General features: G+C 44.0%; 2 protein-coding genes across 4 annotated transcripts in view; one reads left to right on the forward strand and one right to left on the reverse strand.

Moving 5' to 3' along the window:
- Positions 1 to 3,139, forward strand: part of LOC124000012 (serine/threonine-protein kinase 32A-like) — a 79,875-nt gene extending 76,736 nt beyond the window's left edge. Inside the window, exon 13 of the mRNA XM_046306094.1 lies at positions 23 to 3,139. Coding sequence (XP_046162050.1) covers positions 23 to 140 — 118 coding nt within the window. The 3' untranslated portion in view covers positions 141 to 3,139. The remainder of the gene's footprint in view (positions 1 to 22) is intronic.
- A 3,701-nt stretch (positions 3,140 to 6,840) lies between these two features.
- LOC123999212 (dihydropyrimidinase-related protein 3) overlaps positions 6,841 to 20,435 on the reverse strand; it is a 35,928-nt gene continuing 22,333 nt past the window's right edge. For 2 of the 3 annotated variants that reach the window (XM_046304757.1, XM_046304755.1), the window contains exons 11-14: positions 19,903 to 20,073; positions 13,419 to 13,598; positions 10,283 to 10,439; positions 6,841 to 8,661 (exon numbers count right to left, since the gene is read on the reverse strand). In XM_046304757.1, coding sequence (XP_046160713.1) covers positions 8,567 to 8,661; positions 10,283 to 10,439; positions 13,419 to 13,598; positions 19,903 to 20,073 — 603 coding nt within the window. In that variant the 3' untranslated portion in view covers positions 6,841 to 8,566. Of the gene's footprint in view, positions 8,662 to 10,264; positions 10,440 to 13,418; positions 13,599 to 19,902; positions 20,074 to 20,435 lie in introns of all 3 variants that reach the window. The other variant, XM_046304754.1, reaches the window with a different exon arrangement.

Genomic DNA, 20,435 nt, shown 5'->3' on the forward strand with positions numbered 1-20,435 from the left:
GCTTTTGTCCTTCTCCTGATAGGTCAAAGAAGGCTGTGACAGACACAGAGGTAGCAGACCTCACCACGACAGAGAAGAACAAGGCTATTGAAGACGGACAGAACAACAACGTGGACCCGGCAGCCTACATATCAGGATAGCGGACTATGGCTTGAGCCGTAAGTCGCCGCGCTAACCTGGCCACAGCTTGTAGATCACTACTAACCAATCGTCCACTTCCCCTCTCCCCTGGCCGGCGCAGGGCACTCAGATTGAACTTTAACCCTGACACATTCCCCCAACAGCCAGACCCCAGACTTCAGGAGCTCACATAGACTACTACTTAACAGAGTAGCTGACCTAGACAGACAGACAGACCCTGGCTCTTTTCACTTTTCCTATGATGGGAAACGTGCCTCTCAGTGGGCAGCCCTCCTCACACTCTACCCTGACCTGACCTGCCTGATGCGCTATGGTCCCCCAGAGCTCTCCTCCCTCCACCAAGTTAGCCAGGCCCAGGAAATGACTTAACTACAAACCCAGCAGGGAGCAGAGCCAGACAGGATACAGCCACTATGCCTGTTATGCTGAGGCTAGACTCAGGCCAGGCAGGAAATGAAGCATAATGTTGACAAGTAGGAGACTACGTCTTTAGTGAAAACAGTGCTGACTTGCTTTTGGAAGAGAGAGGGGTTGTGAGTAGCGTGACACAAAATGAATTAGGATTAGAGTATGCGACATGAGGCCTTTGTTTTCAAGACTCCAACCACAGATTCCTCTTCGAAGACAAAAGAGAACCACTGTAGGCTTGAGCGCTAACTGCTGAAGGTAATATGTCTCTGTGACATTATTAGGCATCAATGTGGCTCTCAAGCAAACCAAATTGACTGGTGCTCGACGTGGATATTTTGTACATACATCTTCATTGATGAATAGATAGGTATTGTCTGTTCCGCGCACAAACATGATTTGCGTACGTTTCTCCATTAGTGGTAGCATTTATGCACAGAGGTCAAAGAGGAGTAGATGAATCCTCATTCTCTTCTGGTTTTTAGAGGGGTGCCTGTAGAGGAGAGTGGGGGAACTTGACCCATTTGTTACATTCAGCGTCAAGTCTGCCAAGGGAAACATAGTATTCTTTCCAATAAAGATATCTACATATGTGTCAGGATGTTGTGAATCACTGCAAATAATCCAAATTCATGTCACACTTTTGAAAACGTATCTTGTTATAAAATAAAAGTGGTCTCTTGGCACAACTTACCCCGGGGAATGGGGTAAGTGGATCCCCGGGACAGGTTGAGCAAGTTAAGCCGCCTACACATTTCTGTGCTGAATGAAATAATACCACTACCTTTTTAAAGACCATGTCTATCTTTATTTCAAAAACACAATCCATCACAATAACTTTTTTGTCTTTTAATCATTTTAAGGATCTTTTTATTAACACCTAACAACAACGTTTTACTTTTGTAAACACTTTTAACATAGGCCAGGCCTTGTTGTTACCTCATATCCCAGTGATAATACCTTGCATTATGCCTTGGGGGGAAAAAAACACTTCAATTTGATCGACTTACCCGATGGCCATTGGCTCAACTTACTCCAAGGCAAACATTTTGACTATATTATCCCACACAGCTTCAAGAATGCACTTTCATGCTTGGTTTAGGACATCATTATTGAAGCTTATGGAGACCCCAACTCACGTATAGAAACATCTTTAAATGATCTACTTTGGTTTATTTGTTCGTTTATTTGGACATAACTTGCTTACCACTTTTTTCCATGTGGTTTCTTCCTTCACAGACTCCATGAAACGATGACTTCTTCCTAAATATTTGGCCAAATGATACATTTTCTGTATGGTTTCCTAGAAACAAGGGTGGCTCAAGTTTCCCCACTCTCCCCCATGTGCCTTCTAACTTGTATATAGCACACACTGGGTTTCCCCGTGTAGAGAATGATCATCATACAGTCAGTTTGTTACACTGTAAATCACCGTCCTCTAGTCTCTAAGTTTTAGATGCACTATTGTTAAGTGACTGTCCCACTGGATGTCATAAGGTGAATGCACCAATTTGTAAGTCGCTCTGGATAAGAGCGTCTGCTAAATGACTTAAATGTAATGTAAATGTAGTCTAATACGTGTTTTGGAAAATAGCTTTGCCATTATTTTGACCCGATCTGAAATACAATTCAAAACTTATCCAAGTCTTTTCCTGTCCATAGTTATCAGATCTACTACTGGGACCTTTCTAACAACCCTTATTGGTACAGATATTCAAACTAGCATTAGGTTTTCCAGAAATTTATGTAATTCAATTGCACAATGAAAGCCTTAATTTCGTACGTTTCTTTGGGATACCGACCTTTACCACTGCTTTGTGCTTTTTATTACATCGCCAGATTAATGTGGCCTTTCGTGGATTTGGCAACAGTTGGAGGCATTGGTTAAAAAGACCGACAAAACATAGTTGTGAAAGAGATGAGCAAACTGCCTTGGCGTATACCACATAGTCACTGAGAGTAGAGCCTTTATATCTTTCAGACCTATTACCTGGAGCTGTGCCTCTCTATATGGTTTCTTAACTTAAAGGTCTAGTGCAGTCAAAAACACGATTTCCCTGTGTTTTATGTATATACTTCCACACTACGAAATTGGAATAATACTGTGAAATTGTGATAATTATGATACGTCCCTTTTAGTGTTAAGAGCGGTTTGAAAAGACCGCCTGAAATGTCATCCTTTTTTTGTGGGATGGAGGTTTGGCCTTCCATGGTGACATCACCATGTGGTAAATTAGTTAATAGACCAGTAAGAAAGATTGTTCCCGAACCTCTCTGGCAATAATAGGTCATTTTCAGTTTCCCCCTCTCCATTCAGAACACTCCAAGACAGTCCTAGCTATAATTCTTGCATGAGAAATTGAACTCCGCTTTTGTTTCTTGTTGACTATTTGAAATGAAAACAATCACACTGAGATACTTCATTGTTACCCAAAAGTCCTGTAGTTGTAGGCCTGTCTGGCTCTTCCTAGGGGGGAAGTCAAAAGCATATCAATCACACTACTGACTCTGAGTGGGAATCACCATCTCCTGGAACACCCTCCTGACATCAGAGAGAGAGAGAGAGAGAGAGAGAGAGAGAGAGAGAGAGAGAGAGAGAGAGAGAGAGAGAGAGAGAGAGAGAGAGAGAGAGAGAGAGAGAGAGAGAGAGAGAGAGAGAGAGAGAGAGAGAGAGAGAGAGAGAGAGAGAGAGAGAGAGAGAGAGAGAGAGAGAGAGAGAGAGAGAGAGAGAGAGAGAGAGAGAGAGAGAGAGAGAGAGAGAGAGAGAGAGAGAGAGAGAGAGAGAGAGAAGTTTGATACCTGCGTGCCCTCCAGAGAGAGATGATAGAAGGAGACTTTCTGTACATAACCTGCAAAAAAATTAGGGTTAGTGAAGCGGGTTCGAATCCCGTTGCCGACGGGGGAGAATCTGGCAGGCGTGAGCTGGTAACCGGAGGGTTGCTGTCATCAATATTACAGGTGCCATATACTGCCGGCTCAACCCCCTAAGTCTGCTCATTGGATGCTGCCCTCTGCTCCAGCCTCTCCAACCTAATGTGTGTTTGTTTGTATCTGTGTGTGTATATTGAAGGGGTTGGGTTAATGCAGAAGACACATTTCCGTTAACTAATAAAGCATATCTTAAAACAACGTGATGAGTTAGCCAGATAAATACCTCAGGGGGTTGCTAGACCTGTTTTTGATCATGTGTGGTGTTGGTTTTCTGATTAGCAGCAACAGGAGACTACAGGGAATACTATATAATTAATGATGGCAGATAAATAGACAAATCCATTACAAATTGGTTTCAAACAAGCCTTTCCTCCATCTCCATGCTTCGTGTGTGCTTGATTTTCTATGATAATCTACAACGGAACACTGCCACCTAGTGTTTATTAGTGGTAGTGCTCCTGTGTACTTAAAGGCTCAGTGCAGTCAAAATGGGATTAATCTGTGTTTTATAACACTATGAGGTTGGAATAATACTGTGAAATTGTGAAAATTATGATAATGCACTTTTAGTGTAAACGCTGCTTGTAAAGACTGCCGGAAATTTCAGTCTGTTTTGGTGGGATGGAGTTGTGGCCTTCCATGGTGACATCACCATGCGGTAAATGAGAGAGTTACAAACCTCCCTACCAATAACAGCAAAAGTTCAGTTTTCCCCTCCCCAAACAGACCAAATACAATGTCTACAAATATCCTTTCACGTTTATTTATTTCTGTCTGTGCTAATCCAGTAATGTATTGAAAATAAAGTTGAGGATTAAAACGGAGTCATGCCTCTGTTGTGTACATTCACTGTTTGTATTTCTGTAGGAGTGTCATGCCTACGGTTGGATGAGTCTGTGTCAATGTCACTGACATGTTGGAACCAAGGTAAACACCACTGATACTGTATACAGTTTTTAAGTATTGATTTTGCCCTTTGCAGAGATGGGCTTATGCCTGAATAGACATGGGAAACCACAAGACACTCACAATAAGAATATACTAAGAGAGAGCGAGAGCTGTGTGCTCTCTGTCTCTCTTAAACAACCTTATGTTGTAAGTTCCTCAGTAGCCTTGGCAGGTGGCTATGGATGAGTGGCAGGGCTATAACGCGTTAGGGACCTTATCACTATGAGCCAAAAGGGCAAACCTATGAAAACAGTCCTAAATCAGACCGACACACAGCTCTGGGTGGGACAGCGACACAGTGGAGAATGGCACCAAAGAGAATAAGCTAAGTATAGCATCCCCCAGACTATCAATTGTAGTCCCGCAGAAACAGGAAGCATAGTTTAGGCTTGATTTGTTTGTCTGATGTGTTATTTATGAGAAGGCTTTGTTGCTCCTCCTTCTTCTGCAGATTTGGCTCCCGTATTTGTTGTTACACACCAGAATGGTGAGCTCACCAAGTAATTTGGGGCGAACACACCAATTTAGCCACTGTTTCCTTGGTGAATCACACTGTATTCTTCAAAGCTGTGCATGAGCTAATATGTCATTTGGTAGTTTCAGGGCTTTATGAAGCCTATGCTGAGTTTATGTCACACTTCATTACTGCTGAGCTCCTCCACCCCTTAGAAAAACAGAGGTTATGTTCAGAGCCGCTGAGGTCATAGTGGACAACAGCCAAAGTCATGCTGCCTGTAACTAATTATCATCTGTCCTATATTGACAAAAATGTAGAATGTTTTTACCTCTTCCCCGATACTACAGGCTCTCTCTCTTTTTTTGATCTTGCCAGAGATCAAGTCAAGACTGGAGTCCTTGTGGAGTCCTCTCTCTTTCTCCCTCTCTGACCGCCCACCCGCTCCTGTCTTAATCAGCTGGACACATTACCTCTTTAACACATCATCAGCAAGTTTACCATGCATCATGTGCTTTTCCCATTCACTGCTAGTCTGTCTGTGGCCAACTTCTCCCCAGATCCCCTTTTAAGACGAGCCCCCCATTACTCTTCCTCGGTGGGCTCTGAGATCAAAGTTGATCCAGCGCTTTCCCACATTCACAGGGTAACCTGTGAGTCTCCGTGAATGATATACGCTCCTCATAAAGCCAAGTTGAAGTCAAGCTGGAGGATCACATAAGATAAGAATAACAGGGCTCTTTATTGGATTTCTCCTCAAAGAGCCTCTCTCCCCCCACACAAGATCATCTGTTGTAAATGGACATACTGTATAAACTAACTGGCCAGTGACAACTATATTATCTTGGGGAGGGTTTAGATACATTGCCAAAAAGTCCTTGTGAACTGGCCGTGTTTGCAAAAATAATGCTGACTATATCTCCCACTCCAGACTGATATGGCGTTTTATAGAAGCAATCTTCTCAGTTTATCATAATGACAGCCTTTAAAAGTGATGTCATGATACTTTAACTGGCTATAAAATACAAAACTGATAACAGAGTGGTGACAAGTTTACTGCCAGGTTAAACAATGGGTCAGAAAATGGGCAATTCCCTACAAAATGGAAGTATGAATCCAGAATTGGGCAGATAGAAATGTAATATACTGGAACAGCAATAATACTGTCATTATTACTAGTACTATTAACTGTCAGGTCTACACATCCAATATCTATGAGAGATGTTCTCAACAATGTGCTCTAGTACAGTCCTGGTCAGAGTACATAAAAAGGATCGGACCCTTTTTTTCAATTTTTGCCTAAAATGACATACCCAAATCTAACTTCCTGTAGCTCAGGCATTTATGCAAGGATATGCATATTCCTGATACCATTTGAAAAGAAACACTTTGAAGATTGTGTAAATTTGAAATGAATGTAGGAGAATGTAACACATTAGATCTTGGCAGAAAATACAAAGAAGAAAATACGTTTTTTATATTTGTTTTTGTACCATCATCTTTGAAATGCAAGAGAAAGGCCATAATGTATTATTCAAGCCCATGTGCAATTTAGAGTTTAGCAGTGTATGTAAAACGTTTTAGACTCATCCAATGAACCATTGCATTCCTGTTCAACATTTTGTATCAAGACTGCCCAAATGTGCCTAATTGGTTTATTAATAACATTTAAAGTTCATAACAGTGCACTCTCAGACAATAGCATGGTATTATTTATATGTAATAGCTCCTGAAAATTGGACAGTGCAGTTAGATTAACAAGAATTTAAGCTTTCTGACAACATCAGAGATGTCTATGTCCTGGGAAATGGTCTCGCTACTTACAACCTCATGCTAATCGCATTAGCCCACGTTAGCTCAACCGTCCCGTGGGGGACCCACCTATCCTGAAGAAGTTTTTAAAAGGTATATCTTTTCTTTTTTTTCTACTATACTGTAGATAAAAGAGTGACAGCCAGTCAGTTGCAACTCATGTTTATTCAGGAACAGTTCATAACACCACATCACACCTCAATGGTTTTTTTTACCTGCCTTCTCTGGGTTTTGATACAACAGTAAAAAAAAAAAAAGAACATTAAAAAAACAATAACAAAGATCAAGTCAAACTAACATAAATATAATCACCCCTTGGATTTGCTTGACGTTAAAACACAACGACTTCCTCACAACCTCTTCCTCCAGCTGATTGGGATAGCAAAAATAAAGCTCTCCTCATCCTCCTCGCCTCTTTCTGAAAACATATTACAATCAACTGCCTTGTCTAGGACAGGTAGCCCAAACAGACGCATAGAAAAGAATTGTGAAAGAGAGTGACCCAGGGTTAAGCCTGTCTGTCTTCCCCTTGGTGTTAGTTACCAAGCGAAGGGCTGTCGGTCAGGTAATAGTGTACAGAAATGTGGAGACTCTCAAGAGTGTTGAGATTTAAAACAAGCACAACATGATGTTTCAATGTTATGTTCTTGAATGCAGGTTATGACGGTCTGCTGCTTCAAAACGAGATCCCACATTGCCATGAAAATACAAAGTAAAGACAGAGGTGAATTACTGTTATTTCCAATCAGGTTTGTTACCTTTATCATTTCATTTTCTTTATCCATTAATGTTCACAAAGCTCAGAATTACAATTTCACGACCCAGGCCATGGAAGTCGAGCTTGGTATTTCCAAGGTTTCCATTTACCCTTTACTACCCCCCCCCCCACCCCCCCTCCCCCCAACCCACCCCTAGATGACTAAGATGGCTAAACGGTATGTATAGGAACAGGCATTAAGCTTGAAGCGATTGCAAAGGACGGTTTCTCAATGGAATCTACAGCCAGGATGGAGCAGAGCGCAAGGGAAAATAAACATGACAACCATTTCTACCAACATGCTATTACATGTTTACAAAATATCTGTATTACCAGATGTGTTTTTTAAATTTAAATCTTGTTTCCTGTTTTTTTTTATATATATATTTTTTTAATCGTTAATGACTATCACTTCTGGTTCAACAACCCAAGGGAGCCAGCGACAACATCATTCACAAAGCTACGTTACATCTACCATACATACTCACAATGCCACCTATCAGTAACGGACGTCACTGCATGTTATTATTACATCGCTATAGCGAACTACCGTATATCTGCAGACTAGTACTCAAAAAAAGGGTGACATTGAAAGCCGAACATGACGGAAGGGGGGGGGGGGGACAAAGAATTGCTTTGAGAAAAGCCGTGTTACTTTTCCCAGGGGGAACAGGCATCGGAACACTGTGGGTCATTGGTCATGGACAGTTATCATGAGGTTCATTGAACTATTTTATGGACTCAGATTAGAACCTAAACTGTCAATGCACAGTTAAAACAATGACTAATGTTGACAGTGAGGGACAGTAATACACATTGATTACCTATATTCTGGTTATGACCATGCTCATGTAATTCCACGGCATACAAATTCAATCTTTGTGTAAAGGTTTTGCCAAATATCCTTCAAATTAACCCATTGTTCTAGCGACTGACCTGCAATTCCCTAGGAGGAGGAAAACTGTGCTTTAGAAGCTTAAGCAGGTAGCATTGTGGCTGGTAAGGCATGAGGATTCAGTGTTTTGCTCAACTCTTAACTTGTAACTAATCATGTCTCCGTCTTCTCCCAGTGGCTGTTGTCATCTTCTGACTGGTCTCTAGCCTGGTTCAACCTCTTAGCTGAGGGATGTGATGTTGGAGCGACCACCGGGGGGAACTACGATGCGGCGTCCCGCTGGCCGGATGGGGAGATCCTCTGTGGTGGGGGGACCTGACACAGACAAAACATGATTTAGCTCTCTCTCTTACAGATTCCCCTCAACAAAGCCAGTTTCTCCGCTGGCAACTAGCGTTCGTCATGAGACAAACCGACCAGGCGACGTGACCTTGGCACTCCGTGGCGACCTCTGGAATAAATCCCTTTTTCGACCGCCAACGGGATTGGGTTTAGCCCTAGATTAAATTGGCATAATGGACGAGGAGAGATTTACGCCTACTGTTTTAAGTCTTATACTCTGTCCGGGCCAGGATCTAGTGTTTTACACTGTAGAACGCTACCACATCCTCTCTGCACGAAACATTTTAAGTCTTACACTCTGTCCGGGCCAGGATCTAGTGTTTTACACTGTAGAACGCTACCACATCCTCTCTGCACGAAACACGACCAAGGTTACTTCACATCTGGAGACAGAGCAGTATATCAACCCTGTGGCTGGTGAGATGAAGCCCTATTCTGCAGAGTCCTGTGAGTGTGCTCGTGTTTGCGCCTGTGTGTGCGCGCACATGTGTGTGTTATGTTTGTGTGTGTGTGTGTGTGTGTGTGTACGCGGGGTATATGTGTATGTGCTTTTGCATGTACTGGATGTGGATGAGAAGGGTATTTATTCCCAGAGTGAGTGGCTAGTATTCGAACAGGGGATTATCTTGGATGCCAGAAGGAGAGAATGGGCCAGGTCTGGTTTATAAACACACAGCCTAGGAAAGGAAAGCAGGCTCTCTGGCTTTCTGGGAACGATGGGGATGAATGGAATAAAACCCCACAGTGAAATACTTTCCAATGCAGGTCACCCTCCCTCCTCCTGCATCAGTGCATCACACATAAAGTATTCCTGTTGAACTATTGTTTATTTGGCTCCTCCCTCAACGGTTGTACTTTGAAAAGAGGTTGCAGATGTATGTAATCGCACTGTCACTCAACACTCAACTAAGCTCTGCTATTGGTTATGCGAATGAACTTCAGATGCATAAATCATCATCAGCCTCATTCTACCCGCTCATTAGATGAGCTTCATTAAACAGACAACAACTACGAAAGTGAGACGCCAGATGTCTGGAGTGAAATCTTAGAACACACTGTAGTTGAATTAAGACGCACACAGAGAGAGGGGGAGAGAGAGAGAGAGAGAGAGAGAGAGAGAGAGAGAGAGAGAGAGAGAGAGAGAGAGAGAGAGAGAGAGAGAGAGAGAGAGAACCAAGACAAAGCTGCATCAAGCTGAAATGAATGAAATCAATCAATGTAAAAAAATAAACACAAAAAAAGATTTAAAAAAGACCTGAGGAAACATATAGAGCACTGTCTGGAAGTACCAAGATGGCTGGAGGGCAAATGTCTTGTGCTGTGTGCATTTGTTACCTCAAACAAATCATGAAGGCAGAAAATGTGATTATGGTAAAATGTCAGATTTCACCTGAAGGCTATTTAATATTCCGCAGACAAATGGCAAAGTCGACCATGGCAACAGATCAAGCGTGAATTGCATTGTAATGTGTCAATGTGGACTGTTGTTGAGTGTGCGTGTCGGGTTCCTGGTACTTCCTATGACGGTAAGGTATCGGAAGACAGATGGGTAAATGAAAAGGTTGCTGAAGCTCACCGCGTTGTGCAGGGTTACCTGCTAAGCTAAAGGCCGAGTGGTGGAGGTTCCTCACGGGCTGCTTGGTGGGGGAGGTGCGGGCAGACGCTGAGGGGGTACCGCCACGGGACATGGGCGAGAAGTCAGACACGGGGCCATCATACATGCCCCTGGGCACTGCCCGCAGGACTGCCAGCTGAGAGAGAGGGGGGAAGGGGGAGAAGGAGAGGGGTGGGGGTGAAGAGCAAGAGAAAGAGAGGAAGAAGGAGGGATCGAGATAAAGAAGGAGAGAAAGAGAGATGAATAGGGTATCATTTCTGTTGGTAACTTTACAACAGTTATCCAAGACAATGCCTGTTTATAATTTGATTCATGGGTTTGTTTGTAGAATGCATTGTGCCTGAATAAAATGCATATTTCACCCGGTGTTTTCCGAAGGAAAGCACTTCCAGATTTACTGACAGACAGACGCACTGCAGACTGAGACACTGTGTTCTTATTTGACATGCAAGCTTCTGTCCTCTGTCCTAGGATTATGTGACTAAGGCATTCCTGGAAGCTGAGCTACAATCTTAGAAAAAATAGTTCCAAAAAGGTTCTTCGGCTGTCCCCATAGGATAACCCTTTTTGGTTCCAGAGAGAACCCTTTTTGGTTCAAAAGGGATAAACTTGGAACCAAAAAAGGTTCTTTAAAGGATTGGGAACAGCCAAAGAACCCTGTCAGGTTCTAGGTGGAACCTTTTTTCCCCCTGAAGAATGTAGCAGCATCAGAAAACACTAACGGCCACCAAGATCAACATTGAATTAATACAAGAGGTCTCACCAAAGAAACCTCTCTATATTCTGGTCAAAAAGTCGAGTATCCACCAACACCAGTAACAGGAGTACTCCTATGGACACATCATATCCCTGCTACAACAGGCAGTCAGTCGTTACAGCCAACAGCCAACAGCCAACGCCCCTGAGATAAACCCTCAAGTCTGACGTAATACTTCTCTCACAAACATCCCCATCCCCTCGTTCCATCCCCCCCCATTCTCCAGCACCTACATCAAAAGGATATGTGAGATCACCCAGAGAGGTAGTTAAGACGCCATTACTGCATTTTCTGGCAATTCCCATCTGCGTTACACACTCTGAACGCTATTTTTATCTTGTGCCTTCCAATTGGGGAGACAGACCTCCTATTATGCCCCCGGAGCCTAGACACAGAGAGACAGACATGCATCCAGCCCATAATGTATTGCTGTTATAGCTGACACCAGCGCGACTGCCCGAGAGGACAGACGCCCTTTGTGTACTCAATCAAATCAAATGTTATTTGTCACATGCGCCGAATACAACAGGTGTATTCGTGAAATGCTTACTTACAAGCCCTTAACCAACAATGCAGTTCAAGAAATAGAATTAAGAAAATATTTACCAAATAAACTTAAGTAAAAAATAAAATAAAAGTAACACAATAAAAGAACAATAACAAGGGAATATATAAAGGGAATGACAGTACTGAGTCAGTGTGCGGGGGTACAGGGGGGGGTTCAATGTAAATAGCCTGGGTGGCCATTTTATTAATTGTTCAGCAGTCTTATGGCTTGGGGGAAGAAGCTATTGAGGAGCCTTTCGGACCTAGACTTGACGCTCCGGTTCCGCTTCCCGTGTGGCAACAAACTTTTCAATCTCCTGAGGGGTAAAAGGTGTTGTCGTGCAGTCTTCATGACCGTCTTGGTGTGTTTTGACCATGATAGTTTGTCGGTGATGTGGACACCAAGGAACTTGAAACTCTCTACCCGCTCCAGTACAGCCCCGTCGACGTGAATGGGGGCCTGTTCGGCCTTCCTTTTCCTATAGTCCACGATCAGCTCCTTTGTCTTGCTCACATTGAGGGAGAGGTTGTTGTCCTGGCACCACACTGCCAGGTCTCTGATCCCCCCCCCCCCTTATCGGCTGTCTCATCATTATCGGTGATCAGGCATACCATCATTGTGTCGTCAGCAAACTTAACGATGGTGTTGGAGTCGTGCTTGGCCACGCAGATGTGGGTGAACAGGGAGTACAGGAGGGGACTAAGCACGCACCCCTGAGGGGCCCCCATGTTGAGGACCAGCGTGGCAGATGTGTTGTTACCTACCCTTATCACCTGGGGGCGGCCCGTCAGGAAGTCCAGGATCCAGTTGCAGAGGGAGGTGTTTTGTCCCAGGGTCCTTAGCTTAGTGATGAGCTTTGTGGGCACTATGGTGTTGAATGCTGAGCTGTAGTCAATGAACAGCATTCTCAGATAGGTGTTCCTTTTGTCCAGGTGGGAAAGGGCAGTGTGGAGTGCAGTAGAGATTGCGGTACGGGTTGGTGTGAAAACAGCTGAGAAATATAAGTGCAGTCTGTCTCCATTGAACACACTGCTTTGGGATTACCATTTCAGTATGTACATTGAGATTGATGGCATGTCTGATGATGTGTGGCATAGGCTGAGCCACAGCAGCAGTATGCATTTGCGTAAAGCTAAACCGCCTTGAAAGTAAAGCCGCACTGACATCTTCCATGTTTGTGGGTTCTGGATGGCTCATCTCAGCTCTACATCAGATTAGTCCTGATTAATCCCTAACCACTGAGAAAACACTTCCAGATGTCCGCAACTCGCGGACCTCACAGACCTTGCAGTCTTCAAATACTGTACTTCACGCACCTCGTATCAGTGGAGGCTGCTGAGGGGAGGAACGGCTCATGATAATGTCCCGGAATGGAGTTAATGGTACGGTATCAAGGACATGCATCTTTTTGTCATGTGTTGATACCATTCCTTTCGCTCAATTCCAGCCATTATTATGATCCGTCCTCCCCTCAGCAGCCTCCACTGCCTCACATACCTCACAGTCCTCACAGTCCTTTACCTTGGCTCAGTGTCACAGAGCAACACTCTGGCATGTAACAAACAATCCGCATAAAACATATTCTAAGACAGAACTGAAGAGTTGGGAATATGTTTGCTGGAAATACTTGTATATTGTTTAATACTTTTATAAAGGGGAGACAGACTTAGGCTGTGTCTACACAGGCAGCCCAATTCTGATATTTTAATTGGTCAAAAGATCAGAATTGGGATTCCTGTGTCAACACAGCCTTGGAGTACAGTAGATTCTGACTAGACAGGAGTAAGGAGAGAGAGGCTAGCATCTTTTACCTGCTTCCTGGCCTTGATGCGCTTGTAGGCAAAGTCTGGGAAGGGGGTGCATGGGATGAAGCGACCGACCCCTGGGATGGCGTGCAGGTTCCCATCCTCCAGCACCAGCTTCCCCTGGCAAATCACCACCGACGGGGCACCACGCAGCTCCATGCCCTCAAACACGTTGAACTCGGCAGCCTGGAAAACACACAAACAGACACAAACACACACACACACACACACACACACACACACACACACACACACACACACACACACACACACACACACACACACACACACACACACACACACACACACACACACACACACACACACACACACACACACACACACACACACACACACACACACACACACACACACACACACACACATTATACTTCAACTTGATATTGTATGTCTATGATCAGTGATCAATCACAACAACAAACACTTTAGATTTATCAAGCCTGCTCTCCCCCCGTTGCACCCCAGTTAGTACAGTCCGTCATGCTGCCTTACTGTAGAGATGACCTAACTTTAGCCATTCACAACACAACCCAGTAATACGAGTGATGAGCAGCTGCAGGACGTGTCTCTCGGGAGTTACCAAACTGAGGAATTGACAGTACAGCGGTGCAGAAGCAACCGGCTCCAACGTAAACGCAACTATTCCCAGTTTTCTGCAGTCTGACATTAGTCACTCGTCTGAAACAAATGGAGCCGGAGAGTTTACGTGGACTGAGATGGTCAAGTACGGCAAAATAAACCGGGACTCTGAAACGCATGACCTCATTGCTACGCACCACGTTATGAGCCGACAGGCTAATTCCGATAGAGATGGCAAATTCCACTAACGCTAATCAGACTTGGATGTTTTGCTCATTAAACTGGTCTGATGAGAGGCCATTCAATTTCAATTGAATTCAATGTAAGCCTCTTATTGGCATGGGAAACATATGTTAACATTTCCAAAGGAAGTGAACTATAAAATAAACAAAAGTGAAATAAACAATAAAAAATGAACATTAAACATTACAATCACAAAAGTTCCAAAAGAATAAAGACATTTCAAATGTCATATTATGTGCAAATAGTTCAAGTACAACAGGGAAAATAAATAAATGTAAATATGGGTTGTATTTACAATGGTGTTTGTTCTTCACTGGTTGCCATTTTCTTGTGGCAACAGTCCACAAATCTTGCTGCTGTGATGGCACACTGTGGTATTTCACCGAGTAGATATGGGAGTTTATCAAAATGGGGTTTGTTTTCAAATTCTTTGTGGATCTGTGTAAGAGGTTAGGAAGTGCAGCTCAGTTCCCACCTCATTTTGTGGGCAGTGTGCACATAGCCGGTCTTCTCTTGAGAGCCATGTCTGCCTACGGTGGCCTTTCTCAATAGCAAGGGTATGCTCACTGAGTCTGTACATAGTCAAAGCTTTCCTTAAGTTTGGGTCAGTCACAGTGGTCAGGTATTCTGCCACTGTGTACTCTCTGTTTAAGGCCAAATAGCATTCTAGTTCACCCTTTTTTTGTTTGTTAATTCTTTCCAATGTGTCAAGTAATAATCTTTTTGTTTTCTTATGATTTGGTTGAGTCTAATTGTGTTGCTGTCCTGGGATTCTGTGGGGTGTGTTTGTGAACAGAGCCCCAGGACTAGCTTGCTTAGGGGACTCTTCTCCAGGTTCATCGCTTTGTAGGAGACCGTTTTTTTATTGAAGGTTTGGGAATCGCTTTCTTTTGTGTGGTTGTAGAATTTAACGTCTCTTTTCTGGATTTTGATCATTAGCGGGTATCGGCCTAATTCTGCTCTGCATCATTTGGTGTTTACGTTGTACACAGATGATATTTTTGCAGAATTCTGCATGCAGAGTCTCAATTTGGTGTTTGTCCCATTTTGTGAATTCTTGGCTGTTGAGCAGACCCCAGACCTCACAACCACAAATGGCAATGGGTTGTATAACTAATTCAAGTATTTTTACCCAGATCCTAATTGGTATGTCAAATGTTATCTTCTTTTTGATAACATAGAAGGCCGTTCTTGCCTTGTCACGAAGCTCGTTCACAGCTTTGTCAGACTCAGTTCTGACAGAATCTTTGCAAAAGAGCTGGGGGCTGCTGTAAGCCCTCATTGGTTGGGGACAGAAGCACTAGATCATCAGCAAACAGTAGATATTTGATTCTAGTAGGAGGAGGCCGGGTACTGCAGACTGTTCTAGTGCCCTCGCCAATTCGTTGATATATACAGTGGGGCAAAAAAGTATTTAGCCAGCCACCAATTGTGCAAGTTCTCCCACTTAAAAAGATGAGAGAGGCCTGCAATTTTCATCATAGGTAAACTTCAACTATGACAGACAAAATGAGGGAAAACAAATGAGAAAATCACATTGTATGATTTTTTAATGAATTTATTTGCAAATTATGGTGGAAAATAAGTATTTGGTCACCTACAAACAAGCAAGATTTCTGGCTCTCGCAGACTGGCTCCTCTGTCCTCCAATCGTTACCTGTATTAATGGCACCTGTTTGAACTTGTTATCAGTATAAAAGACACCTGTCCACAACCTCAAACAGTCACACTCCAAACTCCACTATGGCCAAGACCAAAGAGTTGTCAAAGGACACCAGAAACAACATTTTAGACCTGCACCAGCCTGGGAAGACGGAATCTGCAGTAGGTAAGCAGCTTGGTTTGAAGAAATCAACTGTGGGAGCAAAGGAAATGGAAGACATACAAGACCACTGATAATCTCCCTCGATCTGGGGCTCCACGCAAGATCTCACCCCGTGGGGTCAAAATGATCACAAGAACGGTGAGCAAAAATCCCAGAACCACATGGGGGGACCTAGTGAATGACCTGCAGAGAGTTGGGACCAAAGTAACAAAGCCTACCATCAGTAACACACTACGCAGCCAGGGACTCAAATCCTGCAGTGCCAGATGTGTCCCCCTGCTTAAGCCAGTACATGTCCAGGCCCATGTGAAGTGTGCTAGAGAGCATTTGGATGATCCAGAAGACGATTGGGAGAATGTCATATGGTCAGATGAAACCAAAATATAACTTTTTTGGTAAAAACTCAACTCGTCGTGTTTGGTGGACAAAGAATGCTGAGTTGCATCCAAAGAACACCATACCTACTGTGAAACATGGGGGTGGAAACATCATCCTTTGGGGCTGTTTTTCTGCAAAGGGGACAGGACGACTGATCCGTGTAAAGGAAAGAATGAATGGGGGCATGTATCGTGAGATTTTGAGTGAAAACCTCATTCCATCAGCAAGGGCATTGAAGATGAAATGTGGCTGGATCTTTCAGCATGACAATGATCCCAAACACACCGCCCGGGAAATGAAGGAGTGGCTTTGTAAGAAGCATTTCAAGGTCCTGGAGTGGCCTAGCCAGTCTCCAGATCTCAACCCCATAGAAAATCTTTGGAGGGAGTTGAAATCCGTGTTGCCCAGCAACAGCCACAAAACATCACTGCTCTAGAGGAGATCTGCATGGAGGAATGGGCCAAAATTCCAGCAACAGTGTGTGAAAACCTTGTGAAGACTTACAGAAAACATTTGACCTCTGTAATTGCCAACAAAGGGTATTTAATAAAGTATTGAGATAAACTTTTGTTATTCATGAAATACTTATTTTCCACCATAATTTGCAAATAAATTCATTAAAAATCCTACAATGTGATTTTCATTTTGTCTGTCATAGTTGAAGTGTACCTATGATGAAAATGACAGGCCTCTCTCATCTTTTTAAGTGGGAGAACTTGCACATTTGGTGGCTGACTAAATACTTTTTTTGCCTCACTGTATATTGAAGATGGTGGGGCTTAAGCTGCATCCCTGTCTCACCCCACAGCCATGTGGAAAGAAATGTGTGTGTATTTTGCCAATTTTAACTGCACACTTCTTGTTTGTGTACATGGATTTTATAACGTTGTATGTTTTTCCCCCAACACCACCTTCCATCCGTTTGTATAGCAGACCTTCATGCCAAATTACGTCAAAAGCTTTTTTGAAATCAACAAAACATGAGAAGACTTTGCCGTTGTTTTGGTTTGTTTGTTTGTCAATTTGTTTTGAAACAGAGAGCCTATTGAGGCAGAGATGAGTGGAGTCATGGACACACAGGCCCAGTTTGGCTGGGAAGACAGAGGAAAAGAGGAGGCGGGTTGGCTGGCGGGTTGGCAGGCGGCTGGGCAGGCCGTCTCTGTAGAGATGAGACCATGGTTCTGCCTTAATTAACAACATCTGTGTGAGAAGAGAGAGAAATAACCCTCCTGCTCCTCCTCCTCTTCATTCCTCATCATCCAGTCGGCCTGTTTCTCATACTCCTCTATTTGGCATACAAAGACAAACAGCTGCCATCGCACAGCTGGGGCTAATGAATCCAAGCATCACTCTCTCTACCCGTTCTCTCTCTTTCTAGCACTTTCTCTCTTTCCTTCTCTCTGTCTCACTTCTCCTCTCCCACTTTTTTCCTACTCTCTTTCACTCTGTCTTGTTCTACCTGATCCATTTCCCTCCCCGTATTCTCCTGCCACTAAACTCTCTTCCTCCATCTATCGTTCTGTCTCTCCCTGTACATAGTGGTTTGCGATCTGTTGTCCCCCCCCCTTCCCCCCATTGTCAGTTTGTTCCTGTGCACACGGCCCTGGTGTTTTAGCGTGTTCCAGATTCAGCCCAGGACAGGACATAAGGCCTGCCAAGTATGATGTCATGGCCTGGCTCTCTGTGCAACAACATAAACAAAGCTAACCAGATCAAAACATTTCAGATAACTGAGGATACTTGTATTTACTAAGGAGGGAGGGATACACAGATATAATGGTATAAAGCACTGAACTACTGTGTACAATAGATCACTATTATAAACATGGACAGGAGCCACTGTTCTTATGTTATGTGTTCTTGTGTGCGGTTCTGTTTTCTGGAGGGGCTACACACAGGAAACGAGAAGGTGACATCATTCTGTAAGAACCTTTGGTCTCGCTGTATCTTTTCTACAAATGGGAAAGTCACTGAAAACATGTCCAATCTTTTTCCCAGCTCTTTCTTTCTCTCCCTCTCTTTTTTTCGTTCTCTCTCTCTCCCTCTCTCTCTCTCTCTCTCTCTCTCTCTCTCTCTCTCTCTCTCTCTCTCTCTCTCTCTCTCTCTCTCTCTCTCTCTCTCTCTGTTTTTCTTTCTTTCCATACCTCTTCATCGGACTCCGCTGCTTTTCTCTTAGGTCTGTCTCTCATTCCCTCACTGTATGTGCCTGCAGGAGGAAGTGCAGAAGGCTTGATTTCCTGAGTGGACACATCCTCTGTTTAACCCTGTACTGCTCTGTATTCTCTGGACTCCTGTGTGATCCACGCATCACTTCCTGTCCTTGTGATTAGGGATGAGGGACAAGAGAGACGAGCTCTTTTCTCGCTGAACAGCACACAGTGGTGGCTGCTCACAGCAATGGATAACATGGTTAGCTAACATAAAAACGACCTCAGAGCCAATTATTTGAAAAATGAACATGACCCCCCCCCCCTCAAAAATAGTGAAGTATTGCCTTTGAGAGGTGTATGGCTAAGAAGAAGGGCAAAACATTGTTCTGTTTTCCTACAACAGTAACATCTCTCTCTCCTCGGCCGCATTCATCAACCCCTGCATTGTAAGAGATCTCTCTCCGGCAGCAGTAAAGGCGGATAGTGAGGGCCAATGGTGTGTGCTTTAGTAGCCGTGGACGTCTACAGGGAGTTATTTTAGGAGGAACTGAACTGTCACTGGAAGCTGGCCAGTGCTTTTCTCGCTCTTTCTCTCTCGTTCTCTCGCTGTCTCACACTCCTCTGGAAAACTATGTTACCTTTGCAGCTACGCAGATCTCAGACCAGAACTGAATGTCCACAATGACATTCATTGTGGACATAGCGTAGCCTAGTGGTTAGAGCGCTGGACTAGTAACCGGAAGGTTGCGTGTTCAAACCCCCGAGCTGACAAGGTACACAATCTGTCGTTCTGCCCCTGAACAAGGCAGTTAACCCACTGTTCCCAGGCCGTCATTGAAAATAAGAATGTGTTCTTAACTGACTTGCCTGGTTAAATAAAGGTTAAAAAAAATTGTTTTTACAAATAAAATAAAAATGACCACCAGCCAGAGCTCAGCAGGCCTGCTATAATGTTTGTCAGAACATCTGTGGTAGTCGAAGTCAAAGACACCTCCTCCATGTCCTCTTAAACCACATGTCCTCTTAAACCACAGTGACCTGAATGTCCTTGATAAGTGCTGACTGCTACAATGAAAAGTGAAATGGACTTTAAGCTCATTGAACATTGTGGCTGAAATGTTGCCTATATGAGGGACTATTGGACTTTGGTGTGTTCAGTCCCTTTCATTCAGTGTCCCCCCTTTATGTATTTGCCTATGTAGACATGTCAATTGTCATTGTACGTTTTTATGTATTTGACAGATGTTGCAAAAACACTTTCCCTCTGGGGACCGTGAGACCTTTGACCTCTTACCGAGTTGTGCGTCTTGGCGGTGATGGTGCGGACAGCGTCCGAGTCCCAGATGACCAGGTCGGCGTCGGAGCCCACGGCAACCCGGCCTTTACGGGGGTACAGGTTCAGGATCTTGGCGGCGTTGGTGCTCGTCACGGCAACAAACATGTTCTCGTCCATCTTGCCGGTGGTCTGAGTGAGCCAGAAGAAATGCTATCAGTGAAATGCTAGCTAAACAAAGATGCTTTTGCAGCTGACTGGTGGGCGGTGGCACTCTTGTAGTCTCACACAAGAACACACGCGTGTGCGCGCGCACACACACACACACACACACACACACACACACACACACACACACACACACACACACACACACACACACACACACACACACACACACACACACACACACACACACACACACACGCACGCACACACACACACACACACGCTCCTGTCAATGCTAGTGCCGAGACCATATGTTTTTGCCTGAAGGGAGACGTGTGAATAATTCATCTGAGTTTCAGAGGCAAAGCTGCACCACAACTTTTGAT

This window comes from Oncorhynchus gorbuscha, linkage group LG16 (genome assembly GCF_021184085.1).
Source record: "Oncorhynchus gorbuscha isolate QuinsamMale2020 ecotype Even-year linkage group LG16, OgorEven_v1.0, whole genome shotgun sequence".
NCBI classification, from domain to species: Eukaryota; Metazoa; Chordata; class Actinopteri; order Salmoniformes; family Salmonidae; genus Oncorhynchus; species Oncorhynchus gorbuscha.